Here is a 25775-nt window from a genome sequence, read left to right on the forward strand (position 1 = left end):
TGCTGCATGGTCGGGGGACAGAAGAGTTTCACACCTCAGGCTAGAGCAGACCTGTTCAGTTAGGTCCGTCTCCAGTCGCTGGACCGCACTCTCACGACCTCATCTAATGCTGGTTGTCCTCCCCAAGGTCCCACCTCCAGACATCATTAAACCAGAGTTTTGGGATTAAGTCTCAGGGTGAGTTTGGGAGTAGACAGGCATCCCACTCCTTTTGTGGAGGTCCTGATTGGCCAGCATTGCAAAACAGCCAGAGTTTAGTCACACAGCAGGCACCGAGAGAGCTTCCTAGAGAAGCACAGGCCATGTAACAACACCTCAGCAGAGTCCCGAGTAGAACAAGGGAACAGACCCAAAGCCTGCAGGCCTGGAGTAGACACCACATTCTCAGCCATCCCTGAACTCAAGCGCATCTCTTAAACTAAAGGCATAACTCTGTGGTTCTGCCCTGCAAACTGCAGGCCACTCCTGCACAGGGAACTGGGTAAAGGGTCTTTTGATTTTGAGTTCCACAGTCCTTTGACCTCTCACAGGTTCAGGAGAGGGATAGCAACATTTTGGGGACTTTTTTTCTTGTGTTTGGTTGTTTTTTGTTGACACGGTTCCTCAGTGGTTAGTGATATGGCCTTACTCTGTATCCAAACAAGCCGTGGTCCTCCTGCCTCAGCTTCCTAGGATTCTAGGTATGAGCCTCCTGCCCAGCTAACTCATACAGGTTGATTATACAGCTCTGAAGACCGTCAGTTGGAGTGTTAGGTGTTCCTCCAGTCTTTTGCATGTCTTTGAACAATTCTCTAACCATCTTCTGCTGGCAGCCTGCTTCACAGGTTGGTTTTGTTTGACTTCTAAGCCAGCGCCTGAGTCTTAAGTGGCTGGCATGGCCCCCACCTCCCTGCCCAAGTACTCTGTCTCCCAGGCAATCATCTGAAACCTGGGAGCTTAGGGTGGTTTTGGAGTTTTTTCTTTCTCTCCCATCTTCAATCCAAATTGTTCCCAATCACTCAACAACCTTTAGAAGTAACAGACTATATTTTGGTAGAACTGGCCCTCCCAGTGGCTACAATTTACTATGCCTTTAAGGTCTTCTACCTCAAAAAACCCAAGCAATTGAACAAGGAGCCTGCCTTGCTCTTTCTTGAGCAGAGTAGCCACACTTTGATCGGATGTGAGAAAGTGGTCCACACTGTGGCGTGGCACTCAGATAGCTTGGCTTCATGTCACCTCATTCTCCTGGATCTTGCTCTTCAGGTCGGCTTCTTTTCTTATGTAAGAATGAATGTGGGAAGCAGGCAGGGCATGAGGGACTAATAGCAGATCTCTGTAAACACCTCAAAGAGCGAGTTTCAGAATAAAATGAAAACTCCGATTAACTCTATCTACTCTTAAGTTCAGTGCTCTTTCTCTCTCTTTCTCTCTCTCTCTCTCTCTCTCTCTCTCTCTCTCTCTCTCTCTCTCTCTCTCTCTCTCTCTCTCTCTCTCTCTCTCTCTCTCATTGCCGGGGTGGGGGAAGCCTTGCTATTGCCTCCCTTCTGAGAGGGACAGGCTGGCTGTGTCTGCCTGGCAAATGCTCATACCCAAAAGACTACCTGTTCCCGTCCACAGTTCCTGGTTACCCTGTTAGTGTGGTGTGGTTACTGCTCAGTCTCCAGTTCCTGGTTACCCTGGTAGTGCAGCGTGGTTACTGCTTCCATCTCTAGTTCCTGGTTACCCTGTTAGTGTAGCGTGGTTACTGCTTCTGTCTACAGTTCTGGTCACCCTGTGTAGTGAGAAGCAGCAGTGGGCTGTGTTCCTGCCACCCCGGCTCCCGGCTACCTGGCTAGCTTATACCCGGAAATAATTACACGGAAACTGTATTCTTTTGAACACTGCCTGGCCCATTAGTTCCAGTCTCTTATTGGCTAACTCTCACATCTCAATTAACCCATTTTTAATAATCTGTGTAGCCCCACGAGGTGTGGCTTACTAGGAAAGATCTTAACCTGTATCTGTGTCGGGTGGGAGAATCATGGCGACTGCCTGACTCGGCTTCTTTCTCCCAGCATTCTGTTCTGTCTACTCCGCCTATCTAAGCTGCTGTCCTATCAAAAGGACCAAGGCAGTTTCTTTATTAACCAATAGACATATGACCCTCCTCCATCAACCCTGGTAGTGCAGCGTGGTTACTGCTTCCGTCTCCAGTTCCCAGTTACCCTGTTAGTGCAATGTGGTTACTGCTCAGTCTACAGTTCCTGGTTACCCTGTTAGTGCAGTGTGGTTACTGCTCAGTCTACAGTTCCTGGTTACCCTGTTAGTGCAGTGTGGTTACTGCTCCTGTCTACAGTTCCTGGTTACCCTGTTAGAGCCATGTCGGGGAAAGCTCCAGTATAGCCCTTCTTGTAACCATTGCTCTGTATTGCTTTGTTGAATAACAAAGACTGGATATTTTGATGCTTTGGGTATGATCCTCTCTAGAAAGCAGTAGAGGCCAGAGGAGGGGCTGTTATATACTGAGCCCTGAGTAGTGGTTAACCTGGACCAGTCTCAGAAGGGCAAGTGAATTACATCGGAGCTCATGTCGTCGGTACCACCCTTTTCTTTCCTTAGGATTTCCGAGTGTATGGACAGTGAGGCGGAGACGGTCATGCAGCTACGAAATGAGCTAAGAGACAAGGAGATGAAGCTGACGGACATCCGCCTAGAGGCGCTCAGCTCTGCCCACCAGTTGGACCAGCTCCGGGAGGCCATGAACAGGATGCAGGTGAGCAGATGGCAAACAGAGTCCCAGGAAGCTGCAGAGTGGCAGCCCAGGGGTGAGGGGGCACGTGCGGGTATGCTGGCGGTTGCTGCTTCCCTGTCTCTCTTTTTTAGTTTTTAGAGTGGGTAGTCCACACATCAGACCTTGTGCAGCGGCTTCACACTGCCTCCTCCTTCCGCAGTGGCCCCCTCCACTTGGCCTTCTCCCCGTCTTCCCTAGCTCCACTCGTCACATACTACTGGAGTGGAACTATGATGAGTGACTGTGTCCCCACCATCTGTTTCATGCTATTCCCTCCCCTCTGAGTACCCTCCATCTATCCAAACTGGACCCACCTCCAAGGCTCTACCTGAGCCTCCTCCCAGACCTCGCCACGCCTTGTAGCTGGAAGAGCCAGCGGCTTCCTTTGAAGGTGGCTGCACACCAGTTCTTCCGGGTCCCACCTCTGCATCCCAGTCTTGTGAGCTGCATTTTGCACCAAGACTCATTTGCATTCGGCTCTTTATGGACAATTGTGGAATGAATGACAGAGTCCTGTAGACGGTGCTAAAGGTGACCTCACTGGAGAGCTGTGTCCCAAAGAACATTCCCTGGACCCGGGAGAGGCTCCTGGAAAGGACAGCTGCTCCAGAATGGGCGTGCGCGGGAAATCCACTGTGCCCCCTTCTCAGAGTCACAGAGCAAACAGCTCCTTTATGTTCCTAGAAGTCATGGAGTTGAGAAATCTGTCATCCTAAATTCCCAAACCTCTTTGACTGACAGACTCTTTCACATTGACCATTCTGGCAGGAGACCCCCCGGAAAGGCAATTTCTGAATACTCCCTAAAGACCAGTTCTCCATGAGTTGGGAACCAGTCCTGCCAGAGTCTTGAATAGCTGGGAAGGTGGGGTGTGCCGTGCAGTTTCCCCAAGGGGTACCTGATTTTGGCTGACTTAGCTACCGGGTTCCTCCGGATTCTTCCCCCAGAAAAGGCATGTTCCCTTCATTACACCCATCTATTAAGTCAGTCTCTCCCTTACTTTTTGCAGAGTGAAATTGAGAAGCTGAAAGCTGAGAATGACAGACTGAAGTCTGAGTCTCAAGGCAGTGGCTGCAGCCGGGCCCCCTCCCAGGTGTCCATCTCCGCTTCCCCAAGGCAGTCTTTAGGCCTCTCACAACACAGCCTGAACCTCCCAGAGTCCACCAGTTTAGGTGAGTGGCTAGCAGCCTGGGGGCAGGTCAAGTCTACTAGCCTGGGTAAGTGGCTGACAGGCTGGGGGAAGGTCCAGTCCACCAGCCTGGGTAAGTGGCTCGTAGGACCAGCAGCAGGCCATGGACACCAGCCTGACTGAGTGGCTCACAGGCTGGGGACAGGCTGAATACACCAGTCTGGGTGAGTGGATTGTGGGGGCTCTGGGCAAGCCTAGCCCACCAGCCTGAGCGAGTGACTCATGGGACCAGCGCAGACTGAGGCCTGTGGCTAGCACTCCCGTGTCCAGGGTGAGCAGGTCCACAGATCTGATGGTGAGGTAGCAGGTGTGTATGCACTTGGGATGTGTGTGTCTGGGTGTGCATCTGCTACCAACATGAGCCCAGCCATTAGATTCTTCCATGCTTTGCTCCAGCACCCTGAGTTCTTCAGACCATGAGCTTGGGTTTCTCCCTGCCCACCATGCTGAGTTCTTCTCAATCCATCTAAGGAGTTGATCTGCATCCCCAGTGTTCAACTGTACCGGTACCCCTTGGAAGGACATACCACAGAGGCCATGCCTTGGCTTCCAGCCTTCTAGCTGTCGGGGTGGACTTCAGGCTGGCACATCATCCCGGAATGCACCTTGAGTTTTTCTTTGTGAGCATTTCAAGGCTGACGCTTTTATTTTTTTTTTTTTTACCCATGATGCTGCTGTTGCTGTTGTTTGAGTCTTCCTTGCACCTCCATCTGGCAAGATGCATTGTCAGCCTGCTGACCCTGCCCCTGGCCTTCCCACCATTGGTTTCTGTGACTGCATTCTCCATCCTCCCCTCCCCCCAGCCTGCAGCCCGACATCGGAATTGCCCTGCTGCTGCTGTGCCCACAGGCAGCAGAGGTGTCGGGAAGCAGCTCTGCCGTCCCCACATGCCCGCCCACGTGCCTAAGGCTGTTGATGTTTTCCATTCGCAGACGTGTTGCTGGATGACACTGGTGAATGCTCGGCTCGGAAGGAAGGAGGCAGGCATGTTAAGATAGTGGTCAGCTTTCAGGAGGCAATGAAGTGGAAGGAGGTCAGTCGGCTCCCTCTCTCTGCTCACCTGCCCTTTCCCCAGGCAGAAATGGCCTAGCTTAGCGGCGGGAGACCTAAGGCGCTGGGAAGTACCAACACCTGTCTCGATGTCAGCGTCCCCCTCACTCACAGGGGACAGATGCGTTCCGAGGCCCAGGGGCTCCTGACGTGGTAGTGTATCCTGGGCCCGGTATGTGCTGTGTTCTACTATACATGAGTACGCATGAAGGAGTTTCCTATGCAGATTCTTTAAGGCATTAACAAGGGAGAATGGTGATGTCACTCGGTAGCCAAGTGTTTGCTCGCGTGTACAGGGCCCTGGGTTCCGTTCCTAGCATCACAGTAAAACACAAACCAAAACACGAACAAACAAACAAACAAAAAAAACAGAAAGTAAAGAAATTGTAAAGATAAAATAGAATACTTAACAACAACGTTCTGAAAACAGAAATCGAGACCTCTGCTGGGTGGTAGATAGCTCCTGTACCCATAATCCTTAGTGGCCCCTCCTGTGCTCACAATCTTTGGCAGCCCTTATATCCACAGTCCTCAGCTGTCTGCCCCGTACCCACAATCCTCAATAGTCCTTCTGCCTGAAATCCTTGGCGGTCTCTGCTGTGCCCGTCTTCACTGACTATCCTTTGACATAAAGTGAAGAGCGCTTCCTTTCTGTTTCAAAGACTGCTAGAGCTCGCTCCAGGAGTAGCTTCACATTACGCTTCCCTGCACTTTCAGCACTAGGAAACACTAATGCTCTCAGAAATGCCCTTTCTGTCCGGGTTGTGGTGGCAGTGCACAGCTTTAAGCCCAGTACTCGGGAAGCAGAGGCAGGTAGATCTCTGTGAGTTCAAGGCTGCCCTGATCTATATATAGTTCTAGGACAGCCAGGGCTACACAAAGAAACCCTGTCTCAAAAAAAAACAAATGAACAAAAAAAAGAAAGAAAGGGCGTTTCTGGACCTGCTGCTTTCCTGAATCATGTCCCAGGCAGCTATGAACATGTTACTGGTAAGGCAGAAGCGGAAGCTGACTGCACTCAGCTGGCCTGGGGCTCATTTCTGTCTCGTCAGAGGCTCAAGACATCACATTCACCAAGCTGGGAGACAGAAGGCCCTCGGCTGAGTCTAGGGAGCACAGAGGGCTCAGAGTAGGACGGGTAGGGGCATCCTGAGCCACTGATGCTAGAAGCCGGTGGTTCTCTGGTGTGATTTCTGTTCCCGTGTGTACCTGCCAGTGACTATTCTGAGGTGGAGGTGGCAAAGTCAGTTGGTTGTGTTTTAGTGGGGAAATCCTATTGGATGCCCTGGATGACCTTGGGCATCCATGAAAGTGAGGAAAGGCTGCATGAGTCTCCAGATCGAGTCCCCTTGAGGTTTTGAAATTGTATCTCATGGTGTTTCTAGCCAGCATGTTAATGTTTCAGATAGTTGGGAAACCAAAGTGCCCATCAAAACAAAGTCTCTGCCAGCTCTGTCACCATGTGGCTGACCTCCCAGGGGTCTCAGAGGTGTCTGGCTGGAAAGGAAGCTCAGGAACCCAGCTAACAGAGGCCTGGCCTGGCAGACTGAAGTTCATTCTCCCAGTGCAGGCGAGTCACATCCCTACCTATTGCTGATCCTCCTTGCCATCATTCCCAGTATCACAGCTGACATTCTTCCAGGATAGTAAATCGTTGTTCTGGGCCACACTGCAGCATACCCAAGAGGGCACTGACCGTGGCGTTGTCCCCATTGTGCAGCTAAGAAACTCAAGACCACAAGGCTCGGGGGGGAGTCAGACTCTGTCATCGCTGCTGGTGCTCTCTTGACGGCTGCGTGCCTGCGCCTACCACCCAGCCCCACCCCTGTCCTAGCTGCATCCTCACAAAGCACAAAGCATGGGAGATATTAAAAACCCAGCAGAAGGGAATGCTTTCTTGGCATCCTCTTCATGGATGTGATCAGTTTAGCTCCTATGGGCGTAGAAGAATAAGAAGTTGGGGGGAAAAAGATAGTTGTTGACAGTCTTCCCAGGATTTTACTAATTTCTGAATCGAGCTTTTCAGTTTTCATGGAAGAAAAGTAATAAATACTGTTTTTAATTGTAAGAAGCCAGGCTCATACTTTTAATTCCCGCTCTTGAGAGGCAGAGGCAGGAGGTTTTCCAAAAAGAAAGGAAAAAAGGGAGAAAGAGAAAGAAAGAAAAAGAAAGAAAGAAAGAAAGAAAGAAAGAAAGAAAGAAAGAAAGAAAGAAAGATTCTCTGAAGTTCTAACAATGATGACAAACTTTATTAAATAAAACAAGAAATAGCTAACCCTAGATACGTGTAAGTTGAGAAGGTATCGTGAGTCTGTCCAGCGTAGCTCTGAGTCAGGCAGGTGAATCGTGGAAGCCTCCTGAAAAAGGTGAGTAGTTCTTTAGCAAGGTTTGCAGTCCGGCCGCTGACAGACAGGAGCTGGGGGAGGGTGCAGTCCAGGATGTGGAATCCATGCCCTGTGCAAAACATGCACTTAGCTGATGGTTCCAGGGACCCGAGAGGCAATCGTAGTCTCCCTGACCCTTTGCACTTTTACCAGAGCAGAGACGGGGTTTCAGGCTGTTGCGTGCCAGCTGAGCTATGCCTGGCGTGGAAAGGAATGGGGCTTTGCTGTCTTTTGGAAGCACTGGAATACCTAGGCCTCTGCTCAACCGGGCCAGAAAGCAGCCAGCTGCCCCTCACCTGCTTGTGTCTCTTCACCCTTAGGATTCCAGACCGCACCTTTTCCTTATTGGCTGCATCGGAGTTAGTGGCAAGACAAAATGGGACGTGCTCGATGGGGTGGTTAGACGACTGTTCAAGGTAAGTGTTTCAAGACGAAAGTCACAGCAATGGGCTTGGAGAGGGAGGGGAGCTTTGTTTCTATAGCCCCACCGTTTCCCTAGCTTACTCTCCTCTCCTTATCCTTAGGTTGCTAGGTCTTGTCCCCTGGTCCTCCAGGGCTTGGAAAGATGATGGTCATTCTCCGTCATCTTTCCTTGGCAAACAGCTGGCCAGCTAGTAAATATCATTTCACAGTGCATCCCTAGAGCAGTGTCCTATTCTCTATGACCCGGAGGTGAAGCTCAGCCGGTACACTTTTGCCCTTTGGGCTGCACATACATGACCAGTACCCCATTACAGCACCCCATACCAACCCTGCAGTGCCTGGGAGCCACATCCCACCAGTAGCCGGTGTCAAGGATGCCGGCATGCAGCATGGCCACACCAGGGGGTTGGGTGTTTGCATTATCAGAAATGGCTAGGAAGCACCAAAGGGAATCTTGTGGCTCATGATGATTTGAAAGAAGCTTTTGATTTTTTTTTCTTCTGTCCCAAAATAAATCAGCAGTATCAAGTATTAATCATATTTCCTGAGTGGTAACTATAGCCTCTATGTCATATGCCAGAGACCACATTAAACCCTTCGTTGTTCCATTTAATGACTTCTAAAGCAGCCTGATGCCACCAACCTAGTAGACCAGAGGTCTCTGCCATCTGACTGAACACATTGCGGTCTCTTCCAGCATATGTGTCAAATGGTTTTGCACAAGGGAAATTCAGTTCTTTCCTTTTTTAAAGAGTGTGTGTTTGAGTGCTTTGCTTACATTTATGTCTGGTGTCTGGTGCCCTCAGAGGCTTGAAAATGGCATCAGATCCCCTGGAACTGGAGTCACAGATGGTTTCCCATCGGTTACTTTTTATGAATTGCTTAGCACCATCCACAGACCCTGACTGTAAACAGAGACTGCTCATTCATTTTCTGGTCGCCCAGACCCAAATAATCACACAGAAACTATATCAATTACAACACTGTTTGGCCAATGACTCAAGTGTATTTCTGGCTAACTATTATAACTTAAATTAAGCCATTTCTATTAATCTGTGTGTTACCACAAGGCTATGGCCTACCAGTAAAGTTCCGGTGGGTGTCATTCTCCTTCGGCAGCTACATGCCATCTCCTTGACTCCGCCTGCTCTCTCTCTATATCTCTTCTAGCCTGGCCATATTCTGCCCTGCCATCGGTCAAAGCAGCTTTATTCATTAAGCAATAAAAGCATCACATACAAAAGGGCATTCCATATCACCTAATGTCAAATTGAGAAAAAGCTGCTTGCCTTTCTGTGCTTGGTTGTTTACCCAGGTTAAGTTTTCATGGTCTTGTTAGGGGCTTGTTTTTCCCTGCCCCTAAGCAGATGAATCTGTATGTTGAGAGCTTGGGGTTTGGGGGTGTTATCTTATCCCCAGAACACTCTTAATTTCAGTTCAGGTGTCATCTGAGAAAAAAGGGGTACCTGTCAGTTACCCAGTGAGAATGGGTGTCCCAGCAGGTTTTAGCCAGCTCTCTGATGGTCCGTGTTTTATATCCCCAGGAATACATCATTCATGTGGACCCAGTGAGTCAGCTGGGGCTGAATTCAGACAGCGTCCTCGGCTACAGCATCGGTGAGATCAAGCGCAGCAACACCTCCGAGACCCCCGAGCTGCTCCCGTGTGGCTATCTGGTGGGAGAGAACACCACCATCTTGGTGACTGTCAAAGGTAAGTGGCTGTTATCTGAGCAGTGGTGGTGCACGCCTTTAATCCCAGCACTCAGGTGGTAGAAGACGGCAGATCTCTGAGTTCAAAGCCAGCCTGAACCACAGAGTGAGTTCCAGGACATTCGGGGCTGCACAGAACCAAAAGGCTAAGTGATTGCTTGTGAAGCTGGGGCTTCTTTTGAGTGGTCAAAGTGTGTCTGTTTTCACTGTGTATGTGGGTGGGTTTTCTCTTCCCCCCACTTTTACCTCAACCACTCCTACTCAAGCAAGCTGCACCACCAGGAAACAGCAAATTACTTCAGTTTATTGCTGAAATTAAGCATCAAAAGGACCCATTAGCCTTATGACTGAGATGATGAGAAATAATAACTCCTTAATAACCCTGTTGAAGTGGCGCTTTATCAAGCCGTGGAGGGTGCTTGCCAGCCGGCCTTGGACACAAGCCCATTCTACAGATAGAGAAACAGGAAAGTTGCTGCAGACATCCTGATGAGATCACTCTTGCCCACACACCCAGCTCCTGGAAGTGTTAAGCCCCGGAGTGTCACGTGTCATGGTCTTCCTCTCCTTGTCCCTGTACACTCAGGGCTCTCTCATAATGCAAAATGCTTTCAGTGTGGTTTCAAAAACACCGTCATATTTTAATACTTCTGGGACTCTTTAAACATCCCAAGGCTGAGTCAAATCCGAGATCCAAGGCAAACTGTGAGGGCCATAAAAAGTGAAAGTTATATACTTCAGATATGCAATGCACAGAATCAGCATTCCCATTCTGGAATGGTGCATGCACTATAACAAGGGATGTTTGGACCAAAGAAAGACCAAAATTGAGCAGGTTAAAGAGCTAATCCTGCAGCTACATACCAAGTATCTTGGGCTTGTGATGGGCTCATCCGGGCTCTCAGGGCTTGGGTAACCCTGCCCCTCCAGTTTTCCTGCCTTAGCACCCACAGTCTCTCTCTTAAATCAGCTCCTCTCCATGCCTGAAACTTTGATATCGTAGGTGTATCATGATCCTGGTCTCTCCACCCTCCTGGAGTCCCCATTGCAGCTTGAGCTTACCCTCCAAAATGTCATGCAGTAGCTTCTCAGAGATTCTCCTTGCAGAGATTCTGACCCTGCCAACCTCAGCGGTTCTCTCGAGCCTTAAAGCAAAATTCCATGACCTCATCAGTCTTACATCTTGCATGCCTGCAAAACTGCTAGAGTGGACAGTGTTGCCAAGTTCCGCTGCCAGCCTGGGCTGGACCCTTGCCCTTTGAACTGCAGTTGTAATGGCTTCTTGGTGTCTGCATTTGCAGAAATCGCTTTCCCAGGCAGTTTTGTGAGCAGGGAAGCTGCTCTATGGTTCCTTTCCTATTATGTTGTTACAAAGCAGGGCTTCTCTTTCGCACTCACAGGATCCATGTGCACCTTGACCTCACCTTTCAACTTACCCAAGCGCTTTCCCCCGAACAAACTGCATTTTTGTATCCTCCTGCTCCACCTGTTCTTTTTCACTACAGACCTGGATAAGAGTGGTGAGCAGTAACAATGCTCTAACCTGAGCATTCTCTTGCCTTGAGATGACCTCTACCAAACACGTTAGTCCGTGTCTTAGTTAGGGTTTCTATTGCAGTGAAGAGACACCATGACCACAGCAAGTCTTATAAAGGAGACATTTAATTAATGCTGGCTTACAGTTTCAGGAGTTCAGTCTGTCATTGTCATTGTTGGAAGCATGGAAACTGCAGACAGACATAGTGTTGGAGAGGTAGCTAAGAGTTCTGCATCTGGATCCCCAGGCAGCAGGAAGAGAGAGTAACACTGGGCCTGGCTTGAGCATCTGCAACCTTAAAACCCACCCCCAGTGACATACTTCCTCTAGTAAGACCACACCTACTCCAACAAGGACACACCTCCTGATAGTGCCACTCCCTTTGGGCCTATTGGGGCCATTTTCATTTTTTTCCCCTTCTACATAGCACTAATCTCTCCACAGCCCTGGCTATCCTGGAACTCACTATGCAGACCAGGCTAGCCTAGAACTCACAGAGATGCCTCTACCTCCCAAGTACCAGGATAAAAGATGTGCCCCACCATGCCCCGTAGTCCATCGCTTTTAAATTCAAGTTTTCAGGAAATGGGCAGAAGGCAGACAGAGTCTTTGCCAGAATGTAACAAGAATGACCTCTTGACTTCCTGATGGAGTCATGCCCATCCCCCACCCCCCAAACATCATGGGCCACGCTTTCACTATCCACACTTCTCTATACATTGTGATTTCCCAAATTCCCACCAGAATGGTTCATTAATATCTGCTTACCGCCTTCCTGTCTGTTTCTATCCTGAGGTTCCAAGCACTTCCACACTCCTCTGCAGACTAGGGCAAGAGGCCCGAGCACCGGGTAGTAAGGTCACCATACCAATGACCCTACTTTTCGGTACCAGTTTTCTGTGTTAGCTCCTTGTCTAGTGGCCGGGATAAAATACCTGCCAGAGGCAACAAAAGGAAGGAAGTGTTTACACCGTCCACAATAGTGGGGAAGTCACAGCCCCGCAGCACACTGGCAGATGAACGGGTGAATAAACTTGGACAGAAAGAACCCTGCCTAGGAGAAGCAGAATGAGTCATCAGGCATGCAGAAAGAAGAACTGCGTAACAAGAGTCCCCAACGAATGGGACCATTTACAACCATTTACAAAGTACATGGCGTCATGGGGCCACACATAGGGTCATGGGGTCATCCCCTTGTTTCACACTGCAAACACCAAGGGGTAAAACTGACGTGTGAGGAATGAGTGACAATACCCACCCCTACAGGAGCGTGGCACTCCATACAGCCTGGTCTATGGCTGCCCTCAGTGTTAGCATGTATACCAGGATCGATTTGGGTTCTGTATTGCCCTGGTGAGCACTAAAACCTCCCTGGATTTTGCAGTAGGGTCCCATTTGGTAAATCAGTTCATACCAGTGATTCCCTAAGAAGTGGTGACCCTGTGTGTTCCTTTTATTTTATCTTAATGGTGTGGGTGCATGATATCTGCATTGGGGGTGGCACATGGCACAGAGAGCCTGTGCAGGTCGGAAGACAACTCTTGGGAGTGGGTTCTCTATTTTTTTCCCACCGTATAAGAAGTTCCAGGGATGGACTGAGCATCTCAGGCTCGGTAGCAAGTTGCCTTCATGTGCTGAGTTGTTTTGCTGGCCCATGAATTTGTATAATCTGAAGGCAGTCCTCTGAAAACTCTATGGCAAAACAGCTACAAACACACATAGTATCCTGCTCATTGTTGCCCCGTGGATCTCATTGTTGAGGGCGTTATTACATTCAGGCAAGAGTTCCTCCACCCTAGGCTTGGTTTGCAGGTTGAGCCTATATAGGGCTGCAAGAAGCTCCCAGGCCTGCTCCCAGAGGTGAGGCACCTGAGGATCTTTATCATGGTCCTTTGGGAGCAGTCATTGCCTTTAGGGGTTACCTTGGTTAGGAGAGGGCTAGAAACAAGCCCATAAATGCTTTAGGGGTGTCCAGTTGCTCTGAGTGGGGGGAAGGTGCTGTTGGGTAACAGAGGAATACCTCCTGGTTTATTTCTTCACTTACACAGACTGACTTGCTTTCTTTGAAGACAGATCTATCTATCTATCTATCTATCTATCTATCTATCTATCTATCTATCTATCTATCTATCTATCTAATGTATGAGTGCTCCACCTGCATATACACACTTACACCAGAAGAGGGCATCAGATCCCACTACAGATGGCTGTGAGCCACCATGTGGTTGCTGGGAATTGAACTCAGGACCTCTGGAAGAGCAGTCAGTGCTCTTAACCTCTGAGCCATCTCTCCAGCCCTAAGACTAGCTTTCTTGAAGGGACTTTTTCAATGGAATCACTATCCATCTTGATTTTTTTTTTTAAGACAGGGTCTCTCATTGGCTTGGGACTTGTCAAGTAGGCTAGGCTGGCTGGCCTGTGACCCCTAGAAATCTTATCTCCACTACCCTGGCATTGGGATCACAAGTGCATGCCATCATGCCCCGTGTGGGTTCTGGGGCTTGAACTCAGGTCCCCATGCCTTCAAGGCAAGCCCTTTGTGTAGTCACACTTTTTTATTGGGATCATCAGCTCCCCAATAATGACATGGAGACTTACTATTAATTATAAAAGCTTGGCCAGTACCTTAGGCTTGTTACTAACTAGCTCTTTAAAAATATATATATTTATTTATTTATTATGTATACAATATTCTGTCTGCGTGTATGCCTGAAAACCAGAAGAGGGCAGCATACCTCATTATAGATGGTTGTGAGCCACCATGTGGTTGCTGGGAATTAAACTCAGGACCTTTGGAAGAGCAGGCAATGCTCTTAACCGCTGAGCCATCTCACCAGCACCCCCTAACTAGCTCTTATATTAAATTAACCCATATCTTTACCTATGAAACTACATTCTTTTATGTGGCTCGGTTACCTTTACTCTATAATGCCCTTGCTACCTGCTCTGCATCACTGGCATCTCCTCCTTTCTTTTTCCCAGCATCCTCTGTGTCTGGAAATCCTGTCCAGGTATTGGCTGTTCAGTTTGTTATTAAGCCAGCCAGAGTGACACATCTTCACAGTGTACAAAAACATTATTCCACAGCACCATTGTTGTCTGAGCTCTCTCCCTGACCCTGAGACCATTCTTTTAAAGCCAACAACGTTGGCTAATGAGGTTATCTCAGATAGACAAGGGGAGAGAGAAGCTTCCATGAGCTACTCCTATTGGTCAGAGTCTCAGCACGTAGCATGTTAGTCTGAACCTGCCGATCTGTATTCTCATTCTAACATCAGGGTTTCACCTTGTTTCCTGCCTTGCCTTCTGGCACACCTAAGTGTGGGCAGCTTAGTGCCTGGCAGGAAGGAGAGAGAAGAAAGGGGAAGAGGCAATTCAGGGTTATGGCAGACACAGTTGGACAAGACTCAGGTGTCTGCTGGGATAGACACTACAGGACTAGTAAATGCTAACAGGCAGACGAAGTTCAGAGTTAGGGGAACAAAAGACATGAGGTGCTAGTGACCAGGAGGGTGGATTTCTACAGCAGCAACATTGGGCTCTCAGCCTCCAGTGTGCCTCGGTGGGCAGGAGTCTTAGGACTGCCGGGAAGAGGGATGATGGCAGAGCTACCCTTGCCCACCTCTAAGCCCTCCCCATCTCTCTCCAACAGGGCTCCCGGAAAACAGCCTAGACTCTCTGGTGTTTGAATCCCTGATCCCCAAGCCCATCCTGCAGCGCTACGTCTCCCTGCTGACAGAGCACCGGCGCATCATCCTCTCGGGCCCCAGCGGCACTGGGAAAACCTACCTGGCCAACCGGCTCTCGGAGTATGTGGTACTCCGGGAAGGACGGGAGTTGACAGATGGTGTCATTGCCACCTTTAACGTGGATCACAAGTCCAGCAAGGTGAGGAGGTCCTCCTGTGCCTGCTGTACCCTGGGCTCTTTAAATGCTGCTGATACCACCACCCTAAGCCTTTTCAAACTCTCCATTACTAGAAAGCCAGGAGAGGAACTCAAAATGGGGCTTATAGATCAGAATGCTTTGAGTCAAACCCTTCCTTCCAGGAGCTCCATCTAGACCAAGTCAATCCTGTCCGCTTATGACACACAGTGATGGCTCCTTCCGATGTGTCCAGTTCACCAAAAACTTAACATGCCTCTAGTGGGAGTCATTATTTTTTCCCCCAAATAAAACCTTTTGTAAGCCAACAAAACAGCCCATAACAATAACCATGGTGGCTGTCACTGATGGCTTGGTTGTCTGTACCTCACAAAGTCCTTCAAGGACTAGTTGTCTTTGTCTCCCTCTTACCAGGCTAAACAGCTTGAAGGACATTTGTTATATTCTAAGTGTGGGTCCTGGGGCTGAGGTTGCTGTCTCAGAGCCCTGTGCATGGCTAGCTCCATCGCCCCATACAGTGAATACTGGGGACTTAGAGATGGGAGTCTGACCTGGTTCTGAGCTGGGGGGCTGTGAAGGGTTTTCACAGTCTTTCATTTGTTCATTGATTGGTTCATTCATTCAGTCACTCATTCATCCTCCGGCGTACAGTGAAAGCTCACGGTTTCTAGCTCTGTTCAATGTTGAACAGCATACCTGGAGATTCAGTGGTAAATCGGAAAGGGCTCCTCTGCCTTATGAATCACCTCACACACCTGAGAGGGTTAGGTCTCATGCCTCAGTTACCTGTTTCCATGTGGGTCTACCCCGTTTACCGGTTCCCCTCATCATTTTGATGAAGGGATGAGAAAAGCTCTCATCTCTCTGTCTACAGCTTACGAGTGGGTGGATGAAGGAAGGCCACGTGGGTGGCTGGCAAATTGTGCCCAACTCGATCTCATTTTGCTGGGCTGCTTGCCCATGTAGACCACGGCCTAAGTAAGGAAGGTGTGTGTGTGGGGGGGAGGGGGCTTCCAAATGAGAAGGAATCAGATCTGCCCATGGTGAGCAGTGCTGAGAGAATGGGGAAACCTTAGCATTTCCGTGAGCCAGCTACATTTTGACTAGAAAGGGAGGCTAGAGAGGTGTGGAGGTGGAGGAACCACTGCCCACTGAGCAGCTGGGCCGGTCTCTAAGATGGGTATTTCTCACAGGTACCCGAATCTGACCTACCCAGTTGCTTACCCAGGTGCAATCTCAGGCTGGTCGCCTAGCTCTTCCTGTAAAAAAGAGCTAATCATTGTTCATCTATCATAGAGTTACTATGCTGCCTAAGTCCCCATGTGTGTCCTGAGTGTGTCCCCTGCTGCACCACCCTCTCTGTCTTTTCCTGATGTGTAGCCCTAACCTGGGAACAGTGGGCTGTGCTCCTTTCTCTAGCCAGGACAACACTCAAGGTTCATTTGCAACAGGTCGTTAGTAGGTCCCTGGGCATATAGACTCACCTGCTCCTGCACAATCTCCTGTCTTCCAGAGCACTGCCCAGCAGCACTTGTATGTGGCTGGAACCTCTTCTGCTCCCATGGCTTCTGCAAGGGAAGGTTCTGTGGAGATAGCTAGCGATGAGCCACCTGCCTGTAGAAGCCTACTCAGAGATTAGCATCACAGCAAGAAATGATGAGCTCCTAAAGAAATCGTTGAATGGGGATTAAAAAGTGGTCCTATAGGCTGGGATGATAGCCCAGTCAGTAAAGTACTTACAAAGAGGACCTCATCCTCAGAATCCACGCTATTTATTTATTTGTTTGTTTGTTTGTTTGTTCATTTATTTTTAAAGCTGGTGTGATGGCATGCTTATAATACCAGCACTGGAGGGGTAGAGACAGACAGGTGCCTGGGATTCAGCGGATGGCCAGCCTAGCCTGCTTAGTGTGGGAGAGAGAGAGACCCTGTCTCAAAGCACAAGGGGGGATGATTGTAGTGATAGATGGTTTGTGTTTTAACAAATAAAACTTGTCTGAAGATCAGAGTGCAGAGCTAAGCTGCTAGAAGCCAGGCAGTGGTGGCTCACACCTTTAATCCCAATACTTGGGAGTCCCACGCCTTTAATCCCAGCACTAGGAGACAGGAAAGGATACAGCTGGGTGGAGAGAGGAATATAAGGCAGGAGGAGACAGGAGCTCAGACGCAGTCTGGAGATGCAGACTGAGGATGCAATCTGCAGAGGCAGTCTGAGGACAGGATCACCCTTTTGGTCTGAGCATCGGTGGAGGAGAAAAGTCTTTCTAGTGGCTGGCCGTTCTGCTTCTCTGATCTCTCGACTTTCACTCCCTAATATCTGACTCTGGGTTTTTATTAAGGCCAATTAGAACTCGTGCTACAGATGATATCTGAGGAACAATACGCAAGTTTGTCCTCTTGCTTGCGCACACAAGTACATACATGCAGCTGCATACATATGCATGTGTGCACACTTACAGAGGAAAAAAAGAGGGCCTTGGACATGCATTTTATAAGCCTTACCTATCCATGCCCACAGTATACCTGGAGCACCATGCTGCGAGCAGTGCACTGAATCCCTGTGACAGGCAGGTGCTCATGTCGTATCCACAGTGTGACATCGTAAGGGGACCTTCCTCTTACCTTGGCCTTGGTCGGCGAGGCACAGCACATGTGGGTCCTCCCGGGAGGGTGATTGCAACCTCGTTCTCCTGGCCTCCACAGGAGCTTCGCCAGTATCTGTCCCACCTGGCCGACCAGTGTAACAGCGAGAACAATGCCGTGGAGATGCCACTGGTCATCATCCTGGACAACCTGCACCACGTGAGCTCTCTGGGAGAGATCTTCAACGGACTGCTTAACTGCAAATACCATAAATGGTAAAGATGGGTCCTAGACCGCAGGGGCGGGGGCATGCAGATGAGCCAGGCCAGTGTGATGAAGTGGTACATACACAGCCAGAGCAGGGGAGGTAGCCAGCTGTCCTCAGGTCTGTAAGCCCCTGCTTTCCATCTCACCCCTAATTCAGCTTCTCTCATTGTGGTCCCTGCAGCCCTTACATCATTGGCACGATGAACCAGGCTACCTCTTCCACTCCTAACCTGCAGCTTCATCATAACTTCAGGTAAGATCTCTTGGCCCTCCCCCATCCAGGCAGATGGAGAGGGGAGGGAGGGAGAGGGGGGATACTTAGCCCTCTCAGAGTACCTGGTGTATGCTGGACTTCATGTTGCTCCCCCCCCCTCTCTCTCTCTCGATCTTGAGATGGGGTTTCTCTGTGTAGCTCTGAGCCTGTCCTGGAATTCACTTTGTAGACCAGGCCGGCCTCAAACTCACAGAGACCCACCTGCCTCTGCCTCCTAATGCTGGGATTAAAAACGTGTGCCACCACTGCTCAGCAGGTCTTTTCTCTTAGCACTTCCCACAGCAGCTTCATGTAATCCCATTTACCTCTGTGTTTCCTCAAGAACAGAGTCTTGAGGAACTTGGTGACTTATGAGCCACGCACAGTTAGAACCGAAGCCTGAACCCTGATCGCTGTGACTCTCATCACCGGGCTAGTATCAGGGAGGCAGCTATGGCCATACATGCCCGTCTCTGTTGAGCATGAGCAGTGACAGCCCTCCCCACGTAGCAGGGTCTGTGGACTCGACAGTTTTAACTGCTGTGAATCCCTAGTGTCTGCTCTCCCCCCTGAGGAGAGTCCAGCTCCATGAGAGAAGGTGATACCTTTTGCCCTGGCATTCCTCAGCACCCCAGCCCCTGCCCTCGACTCTGCCCGTGCCTCTAGGTTGGGGGTAGACTTCATAACCTTAGCCTGGAGCTTGAACACATTTTCACTGGCCGCCATGCAAGCCTCCCTCTGAGACGCCCTAAACGCGGCTGCAGCCTCGATGAGTGTGCTCGCCTTCCATTCCCACACACTTGGGTTTCTGAGGCTCGACATGCCTTGTGGGTGTCCTTGTGGTTCAAAGGAATTTCTTGACTCCACCAGGTGGGTGCTTTGTGCCAACCACACGGAGCCCGTGAAGGGTTTCCTCGGCCGCTTCCTGAGGAGGAAGCTCATGGAGACGGAGATCAGTGGGCGGGCGCGCAACACGGAGCTGGTGAAAATCATCAACTGGATCCCCAAGGTCTGGCATCACCTCAACCGCTTCCTGGAGGCCCACAGCTCCTCGGATGTCACCATTGGTAGGTGGGAGGGCAGGCAGGCCGGGGCAGGCTGCTTGGCAGATGGAGTGGGCAGTGGTCTCCTAAGAATCTTGGCTCCTTCATGTACTATCCTCTGGGTCCTGGCCAGAACAACATTGAGACAGTATGTCATGTTATCCCCAGAGATGATAATAATAATAATAATCCAAATAATAATAATAATAATAATAAAAGCGGGCAGAGGAACTCCTGGAGACAAAGATGAACCCAGGCCACATCTATGGAGATATGTCCTAGTCAGGCTGGGGCAGAAACAGCCAGCATAGGAAAGAGTCTCTTCCCAGGAGCCACAGGCTGAACTGCCCACTGGGATGGCTTTGTTTTTAAATGTAAATTCTTCCCAGCTTTGCAGAAGGTTGGGGATTAAAGTAGAGCAAAAGACCAGGATTTCCTGGTCATGACGTCTTTTCATTATGAGTTCATTTTTCCCGGCCATGCCTGCACATCCATGTCTTCTGAGGCTGTAGTCACGATACACACATGTATATATGCAGTGCCTGTGGTGCACACATGTATATATGCAGTGCCTGCGGTGCACACGTGTATATATGCAGTGACTGCGGTGCACACATGTATATTTACAGTGCCTGCGGTGCACACATGTATATATGCAATGCCTATGGTGCACACATGTATATATGCAATGCCTGTGGTGCACGCATGTATATATGCAAGATTGCGGTGTACACATGTAATGCAGTTCCTGCGGTGCACGCGTGTATATATGCAATGCCTGTTTTCCATCTCATGATGTCTCCGGAAAAGCCTATGTCAGTACTCAGTTTAAAAGTCACTTTTTTTAAAAAACTTTTTTTAAAGATTTATTATTTATTATGTATGCAGTTCTCTGTCTATATTCTACCTGCAGGCCAGAAGAAGGCACCAGGTCTCATTACAGATGGCTGTGAGCCACCATGTGGTTGCTGGGAATTGAACTCAGGACCTCTGGAAGAGCAGTCAGTGCTCTTAACCTCTGAGTCATCTCTCCAGCCCTAAAAGTTACTTTTTAAGCCTGCAAAATAATCAAATAATCAAAATCATTTGCTTAATCATGTCTTCTCTTATATATTTAATGGGTCCACCTTTAACGACCAAGATCAGTACCCCTACTAAGACCACCTTCTCTGCAAGCCTGTTCCTCTCTTTCACTGAGGGTTGGGGTGAGGGATTGGAGTGTCTGCCGTGGAGCCCACTGGCCAACTGCTAGGAGGCTACTGCCACCAGCCCCTCAAGCAATCAGCCCCACTGCTGCTTAGAAAGTCCCCTGAGGAGGCTTAGGCCAAGGGTCTCCTGACACCACCCTACCCCCGTTTGGGTTGTGATGTGTTTTACTGTGTCCCCAGGTCCCCGGCTCTTCCTGTCATGTCCCATCGACGTGGATGGTTCCAGAGTGTGGTTCACTGACCTGTGGAACTACTCCATCATCCCCTACCTCCTGGAAGCTGTCAGAGAAGGACTCCAGGTGAGAAGCACACTCCTTTTGACTTCCTCAGACCTGCATGCCCTGTGTTAGTGGCCCTGTGTGGTCTTTAGTGTGGCCCACGGTGGAAACAGCTGTAATGAGTCTTCCTCTGTCTCACCAGCCCCAAAAAAGACAGGGAGACTTTTTATTAATTATGAAACCTTAGCCTTTAGCTAGCTCTTATATAACCCGCTTATATTAATCTACATTCTGTCATGAGTGTTAATTCTCTTTTGCACCTCTTGTCTCTTCTCTGGCTGGCTCTCAACTCCACCCTTCCTCTTTCCAGAGTCCTCCCTGTCCCCTGAAGTCCTGCCTAACCTATTTTCAGCTATTGGCCATCAGCTTTTTGTTACACCAATGACAGCAACACATATCCCACAACAAAAAGCAGTTGGCCGCAAGTCTTGGCTTAGCTGCTTATTTGTGGTGTGACCCCTGGGCAGTGTTTTACCTGTCTCTGCCTCATTGAGTGAGGAGATAACAGCATTGCTCTGCCACAAAGACTTGGATGGATTAAATAAAACCATGACCATCAAGCCTCCAGCACAGGAATGTAAGAGACATGAAACCAGATATCTGGATGGCACCCCACAATTTGCTCTTTTCTCTTTTGTGGTTCAAGCCCTGAATCGAACCTAAAACCGAGGCAGAGTTTTGTTGTTACCATTTTTCAAGCGGGGAAACCTGAGGCCCAAAGACAGTGAGTTACTTAAGATCATAGAAACAAAGCTTCAGCTGGGTGTAATCATGCACTTCTAAAATCTTACACTTGGGAGGAAAGAGAGGCGGGTTGTGAGTTCAAGGCTACAGTGATAGAGTAGTTACCTAGCACAGGCAAGACCCTGGCTTCTATCTGGGGCACCACAAAAACCCGAAGCTCAGCAGATCTGGAATTTGAACCCTCACCTTCTAAACTTTGTCCCCGGTCCTCAGGCCTCAGGAGATTGCCTACCTGGCTTCAGGACCCCTCACAGGTGGCTCTGGGGTTCCTCTGGCTGTGCATACCTCCTCTCCAGCAGCAGCTGGGGGACATCAATTGCTGTCACTCAGCTTGGGATGGTTTGGTTCTCAGGGGAGGCACTCCTGCTGCCCCTGAGCCTGCTTCCGCCCAAGTCCTGTCCCCCTGCCCTCCCCCCCCCATTCTCTTTGCCCGAAGTTGATCTGATAAAAGAAAGGGAATGGCAAGAGTCACTTGGGAGGAGTCAGACCCGCTGAGCAAAGATCTCCAAGGTGTCCAAGAAGGCACAAACCATTCTTGAACATGACAGATGGTCCCTTGGTCTTCAGTGGCTGGTAGTACCAAGTCTCCCATTTGGGGCTGAACTGAACAGGAGGGAGGCTTTGGGCAGAGCTGGGGAGGACACCCATACTTCCTTCTGCTCCAGGAGGCATGGCAGAAGGGACCCGTCCAGCTTGAGCATCACCTCTCTTTCCCACCAAAAGTGAGGCCATAGGTGGGAGGGGCTCCTGAGTGGCTGCTGAGCAGCCTGCCTGTGCCATTGTGGCTTCTTAGAGGTCACTGAAGGACACGTCTTCAGTGTGGAATCAAGGAAGGGAGCTGAGTCAGGTACCTGCTGCCACCCTGTCTGGAGTCTCCAAGCCCTGCCGTGTGGATACGCACAGGAGGCAGCTCTGAAGCCTGCTGATTCATGAGGGATTGCTGTGTTCTTCCTGGCAGGGTTTAGATGGAAGTTTGAGGATAACTGCAGCCCTGTGAATACGCGGGAAAGGAATCCAAGGCCAGCCAGAGCTTAGGCCTTAGCCCAGTTCCTTCAGCAACCATGATCACTGAGTGAAGGCTGGGGTCCTGAACTATGCGGCAACTAAAGCTTCTCTGTGACTCTGAGACTGTCCCAAGCTCTCCTATAACTTACAAGGAACTGTTGTAGGTAGCCAGAGAACAAAGTATTGGTTGGGTTTAGTTGGGTGTTTTTTGTTTTAAGAACAGTGTTTCATATAGCCCAAGCTGGCCTTGAACTCACTATGTAGCCCAGACTGGCTCTGAACTCCCAATCTTCCTGCCTTAATCTCTTGCAAGCAGGGATTGTAGACGTGTGCGACCACACTTGCCAGTGGTTTTATTTTGCATTTTTTTGTTTTGTTGTTTGATACAGGGTCTCTCTATGCAGACCAGCCTGCCTCGAACTCAGAGATCTACCTGCAGATATGGGAGGCAGAGTACTGGGATTAAAGGTGTGCACTATGTCCGATTTAGTGTCAATTTTTATATGGCAGAGTTCTACATGTGATTTCACTTGATAAAAGGATTCCTCTATTTTTTTTTTAAAAAAAAAGTTCATTTCAGTGGTGGTGCACACCTTTAATCCCAGCACTCGGGAGGCAGAGGCAGGAGGATCTCTGTGAATTTGTAGAGCAGCCTGGTCTACAGAGCGAGTTCTAGGATAGCTAGGGCTACAGAGAGAAACCCTGTCTTGAAACAACCAAAACCAAGCAAACAAAGAAACAAAAAACTCATTTCAATTCCCCTCTCTCCTTTGGCTTTCTCAGTGTGTGCTGGTTACTGTCTGGGTCTCTCGCTCCTTACTTCACCCTGCACAGTGGACAGGAGGGGAGGAGCACACTGCAGTTTAGAGCATGTGTGCCCTTCCTTGGCCTTCCTTGCAGGAGAAGAGGTACAGAGCCAGGAAGAGGACTGCCCATAGGAATTCCTGCTGGTGCCAGGCTTACCATCAGACTCAGGCAATCCATGCCTGGGGGAAAGCATGGCATCGCCCCCTAATGGATACCATGCAGTTCTGCATGTTCAAGCTATAGCATCTTTTCTGAGAGCGCATGCGTGCGTGCGTGCGTGCGTGCGTGCGTGCGTGTGTGTGTGTGTGTGTGTGTGTGCCTAGAAATATTTTCTAAACGTGAATGTGTGAATGTTGATGCTGCAATACATACCCAGGAACCCTGTGCTTCCTAGAGGGTTAGAAATCTCACAGCAGCCCAAATCTTAGTTTCCTATGCCTTGGCGGGCCCCCACCCCCACCGCCCACCCCACCCCCGTCACCTAGAATTCTTACTGATCCAGTAGGACAACATCTTCCTCCCATCTTCCTCCCCTGTCCTGGGGAAAGTGAGTGTCTGCCTGCCCACCCAGCAGTCCCTGCGCTGCCCTTCCAAGTCTGCAGTAGCTGTGCAACACTTCCTTTGCTTGTGTCGGACTGACTCCTGACCACCTGGCTTTGACCGTGTCCTGTGGAATGTAGGAAGACTTGTAGAAAACATTTTCTGTTCTTATAACTAGTGTTTGCTGTGCCTACGTACACTTTGCTTCTGACTCGGTCCGCAGCCGTTCCCCTCTGTCATCAGAAACACTTGCCAGGGTGTCTGGGGTCGGCGAAGTGGAGCGATTTGGAAGACCTGGCGCTGGGGTGGACTGGTGCTGGGAGGGACAGGAGCAGTGGAAGGATCCTCGGGGACCTTTATCAAGTTCCTCTGACACCCTGGGCAGTCTCCCATGCCCTCTGTGGCTGTCCTGTCTACCAAATGGAAAGTTCTGACCTACGTGACCCTTTTACTGGTCCAGTTTCTGGAAGCCCAGATGCTCTCTGAACCTGTTTGTCCTGTTGGGGTTAAGGGAAGAGCAAGTGGGGACAAACTCCTGTGAGTGTTAAGCATTTGCTAAGCTGCAGCCTCTGTGTTTCCTGGAGGGTCTCCTCAGAGAGGCAGTCACGCTCCTTCAGAGGGAGAGGCTTCCAATCTGAGTTACCTTCTTCAGCAGTAACGGCCCAGCTGTTTCTGTGTCCTCTTCAATCCTGACCCATAAATGAGTTTACACCTGCCTCTTTGATTCCTTCCTGCTCCGTCTGAATTGCTTTAGGCTGCTGGACTGAATTCAAGAGCTAAGACTCGCATTGCCCCAGAGGAAGGGAGCTGTAGCCACAAACTAAGCTAGAGGCCAGACTGGTGGGTGCGGGAAGACAGGGAGCTGGCATCTGACAAGATGATGTCATAGGAAGTGCTGGGGTCCAGTGAAGAAGGAAGCCAGTGATACAGAGAGATGGGCCTAGCTGAGGTGTGTGGGGGGGTGGCATCCTAGATAGAATTCCGATGCTCAGACCTGGAGTAACTCAGGTGACACAGGGAGAGGGTACCCACCAGGAAGAATGGTGAACCTTGATCAGGCTGACCTGCCGAGGTCTGGTGAACAGCCTGTTCTCAGGCTCCAGGTCTGACTAAGTCACATGGTTTTGGCTGCTTCAAAGGGGTCCCAGGGGGTGAGCTGAGAGGGATAGGCCCAGAGAAGGAAGCATGAGTCCCAGGTTTGGATCCAGCTCTGCCTTCTGACCTCTCACATCGACACAGCCGTCAGGTTCTGGTTTCCTATCTGGTAAGAAGGGGGCACCACTTAAGCAGTCTGGCTCCTTCCAGAATTTAAAAGGTGTGATTCTATTGGACCAGCGCTGGGCCCAGTTGTGTTCTGGGCTCAGTACCTTTTTGCCTCTCCCTTTTCACTGCAGCTTTCTAGATGGAGCACACACCCAGGTGGGTGCGGTCTGGAATTTTCCACCTGTGTACCCCGAAGTCACTGTAGAAATACCTTTTCACAGCCTAGACAGCCCTGCCCTCCCCTGTCTGTGAGCATGCCCTATCATGTCTGCTTTGATGCCCCTGGCCAGTGAGTGAGTGGCAGACTTGCTTTGCAATGCCCCTTCTCCTTCCCGGAACTGCCCTGTCTGTAACCCATGGGAGCAGCGCTTCTGTGAGAGACATCACACTGCTCACTCCTTGGCACTTGGCACCGAAGATGCTAAGGCATGGCATGAAAAGGAGATAGCCATACTGGACCTAGCAGCATAGCCTCACTTTGTGTGAGAAGTGACTCAATCTGGGTTTCTGTTCTTAAAGAACATGTGTCTTTCACAGTGCCCTGAGTAACGGTCATTAAAATTGTTGTAGGGTTGGGGCCTCAAGCCTTGAGAAAAGAAACTCCTAAGCAGGACATGTTGGCTTTATGATGCCTCCGACTTTTGATCACTTATGACTGAGTCACGATACAGTTTGCTCCTGAGGGAATACATAGGTTACTATTGTCTACAGGTCTGAGAACTCCTGAGCCTGCAAAGGCCTCATCACTGTGGCCCACACATGGTGTTATGCTGAAAAGGACCTGCCAGCGTGTCTGCAGAAGCGCTCTGAGAGTCAGACACACTTGAAAAGATGGGGGTTCAGGAGCTGGGG

At 49.8% G+C, this 25775-nt stretch overlaps 1 protein-coding gene across 11 annotated transcripts in view; it reads left to right on the forward strand.

The window, feature by feature from the left end:
- The window catches only part of Nav2 (neuron navigator 2), a 635485-nt gene that overhangs the window by 603942 nt on the left and 5768 nt on the right, over window positions 1-25775 (forward strand). For 10 of the 11 annotated variants that reach the window (XM_057756590.1, XM_057756583.1, XM_057756587.1 and 7 more), the window contains 10 exons: window positions 2581-2734; window positions 3762-3924; window positions 4874-4974; window positions 7696-7791; window positions 9343-9511; window positions 14700-14935; window positions 17636-17790; window positions 17964-18035; window positions 18906-19102; window positions 20467-20585. In XM_057756590.1, the coding sequence (XP_057612573.1) occupies window positions 2581-2734; window positions 3762-3924; window positions 4874-4974; window positions 7696-7791; window positions 9343-9511; window positions 14700-14935; window positions 17636-17790; window positions 17964-18035; window positions 18906-19102; window positions 20467-20585 (1462 nt within the window). Of the gene's footprint in view, window positions 1-2580; window positions 2735-3761; window positions 3925-4873; window positions 4975-7695; window positions 7792-9342; window positions 9512-14699; window positions 14936-17635; window positions 17791-17963; window positions 18036-18905; window positions 19103-20466; window positions 20586-25775 lie in introns of those variants that run through there. The other variant, XR_009056140.1, reaches the window with a different exon arrangement.

This window comes from Chionomys nivalis, chromosome 23 (assembly GCF_950005125.1).
Source record: "Chionomys nivalis chromosome 23, mChiNiv1.1, whole genome shotgun sequence".
Taxonomy (NCBI): Eukaryota; Metazoa; Chordata; class Mammalia; order Rodentia; family Cricetidae; genus Chionomys; species Chionomys nivalis.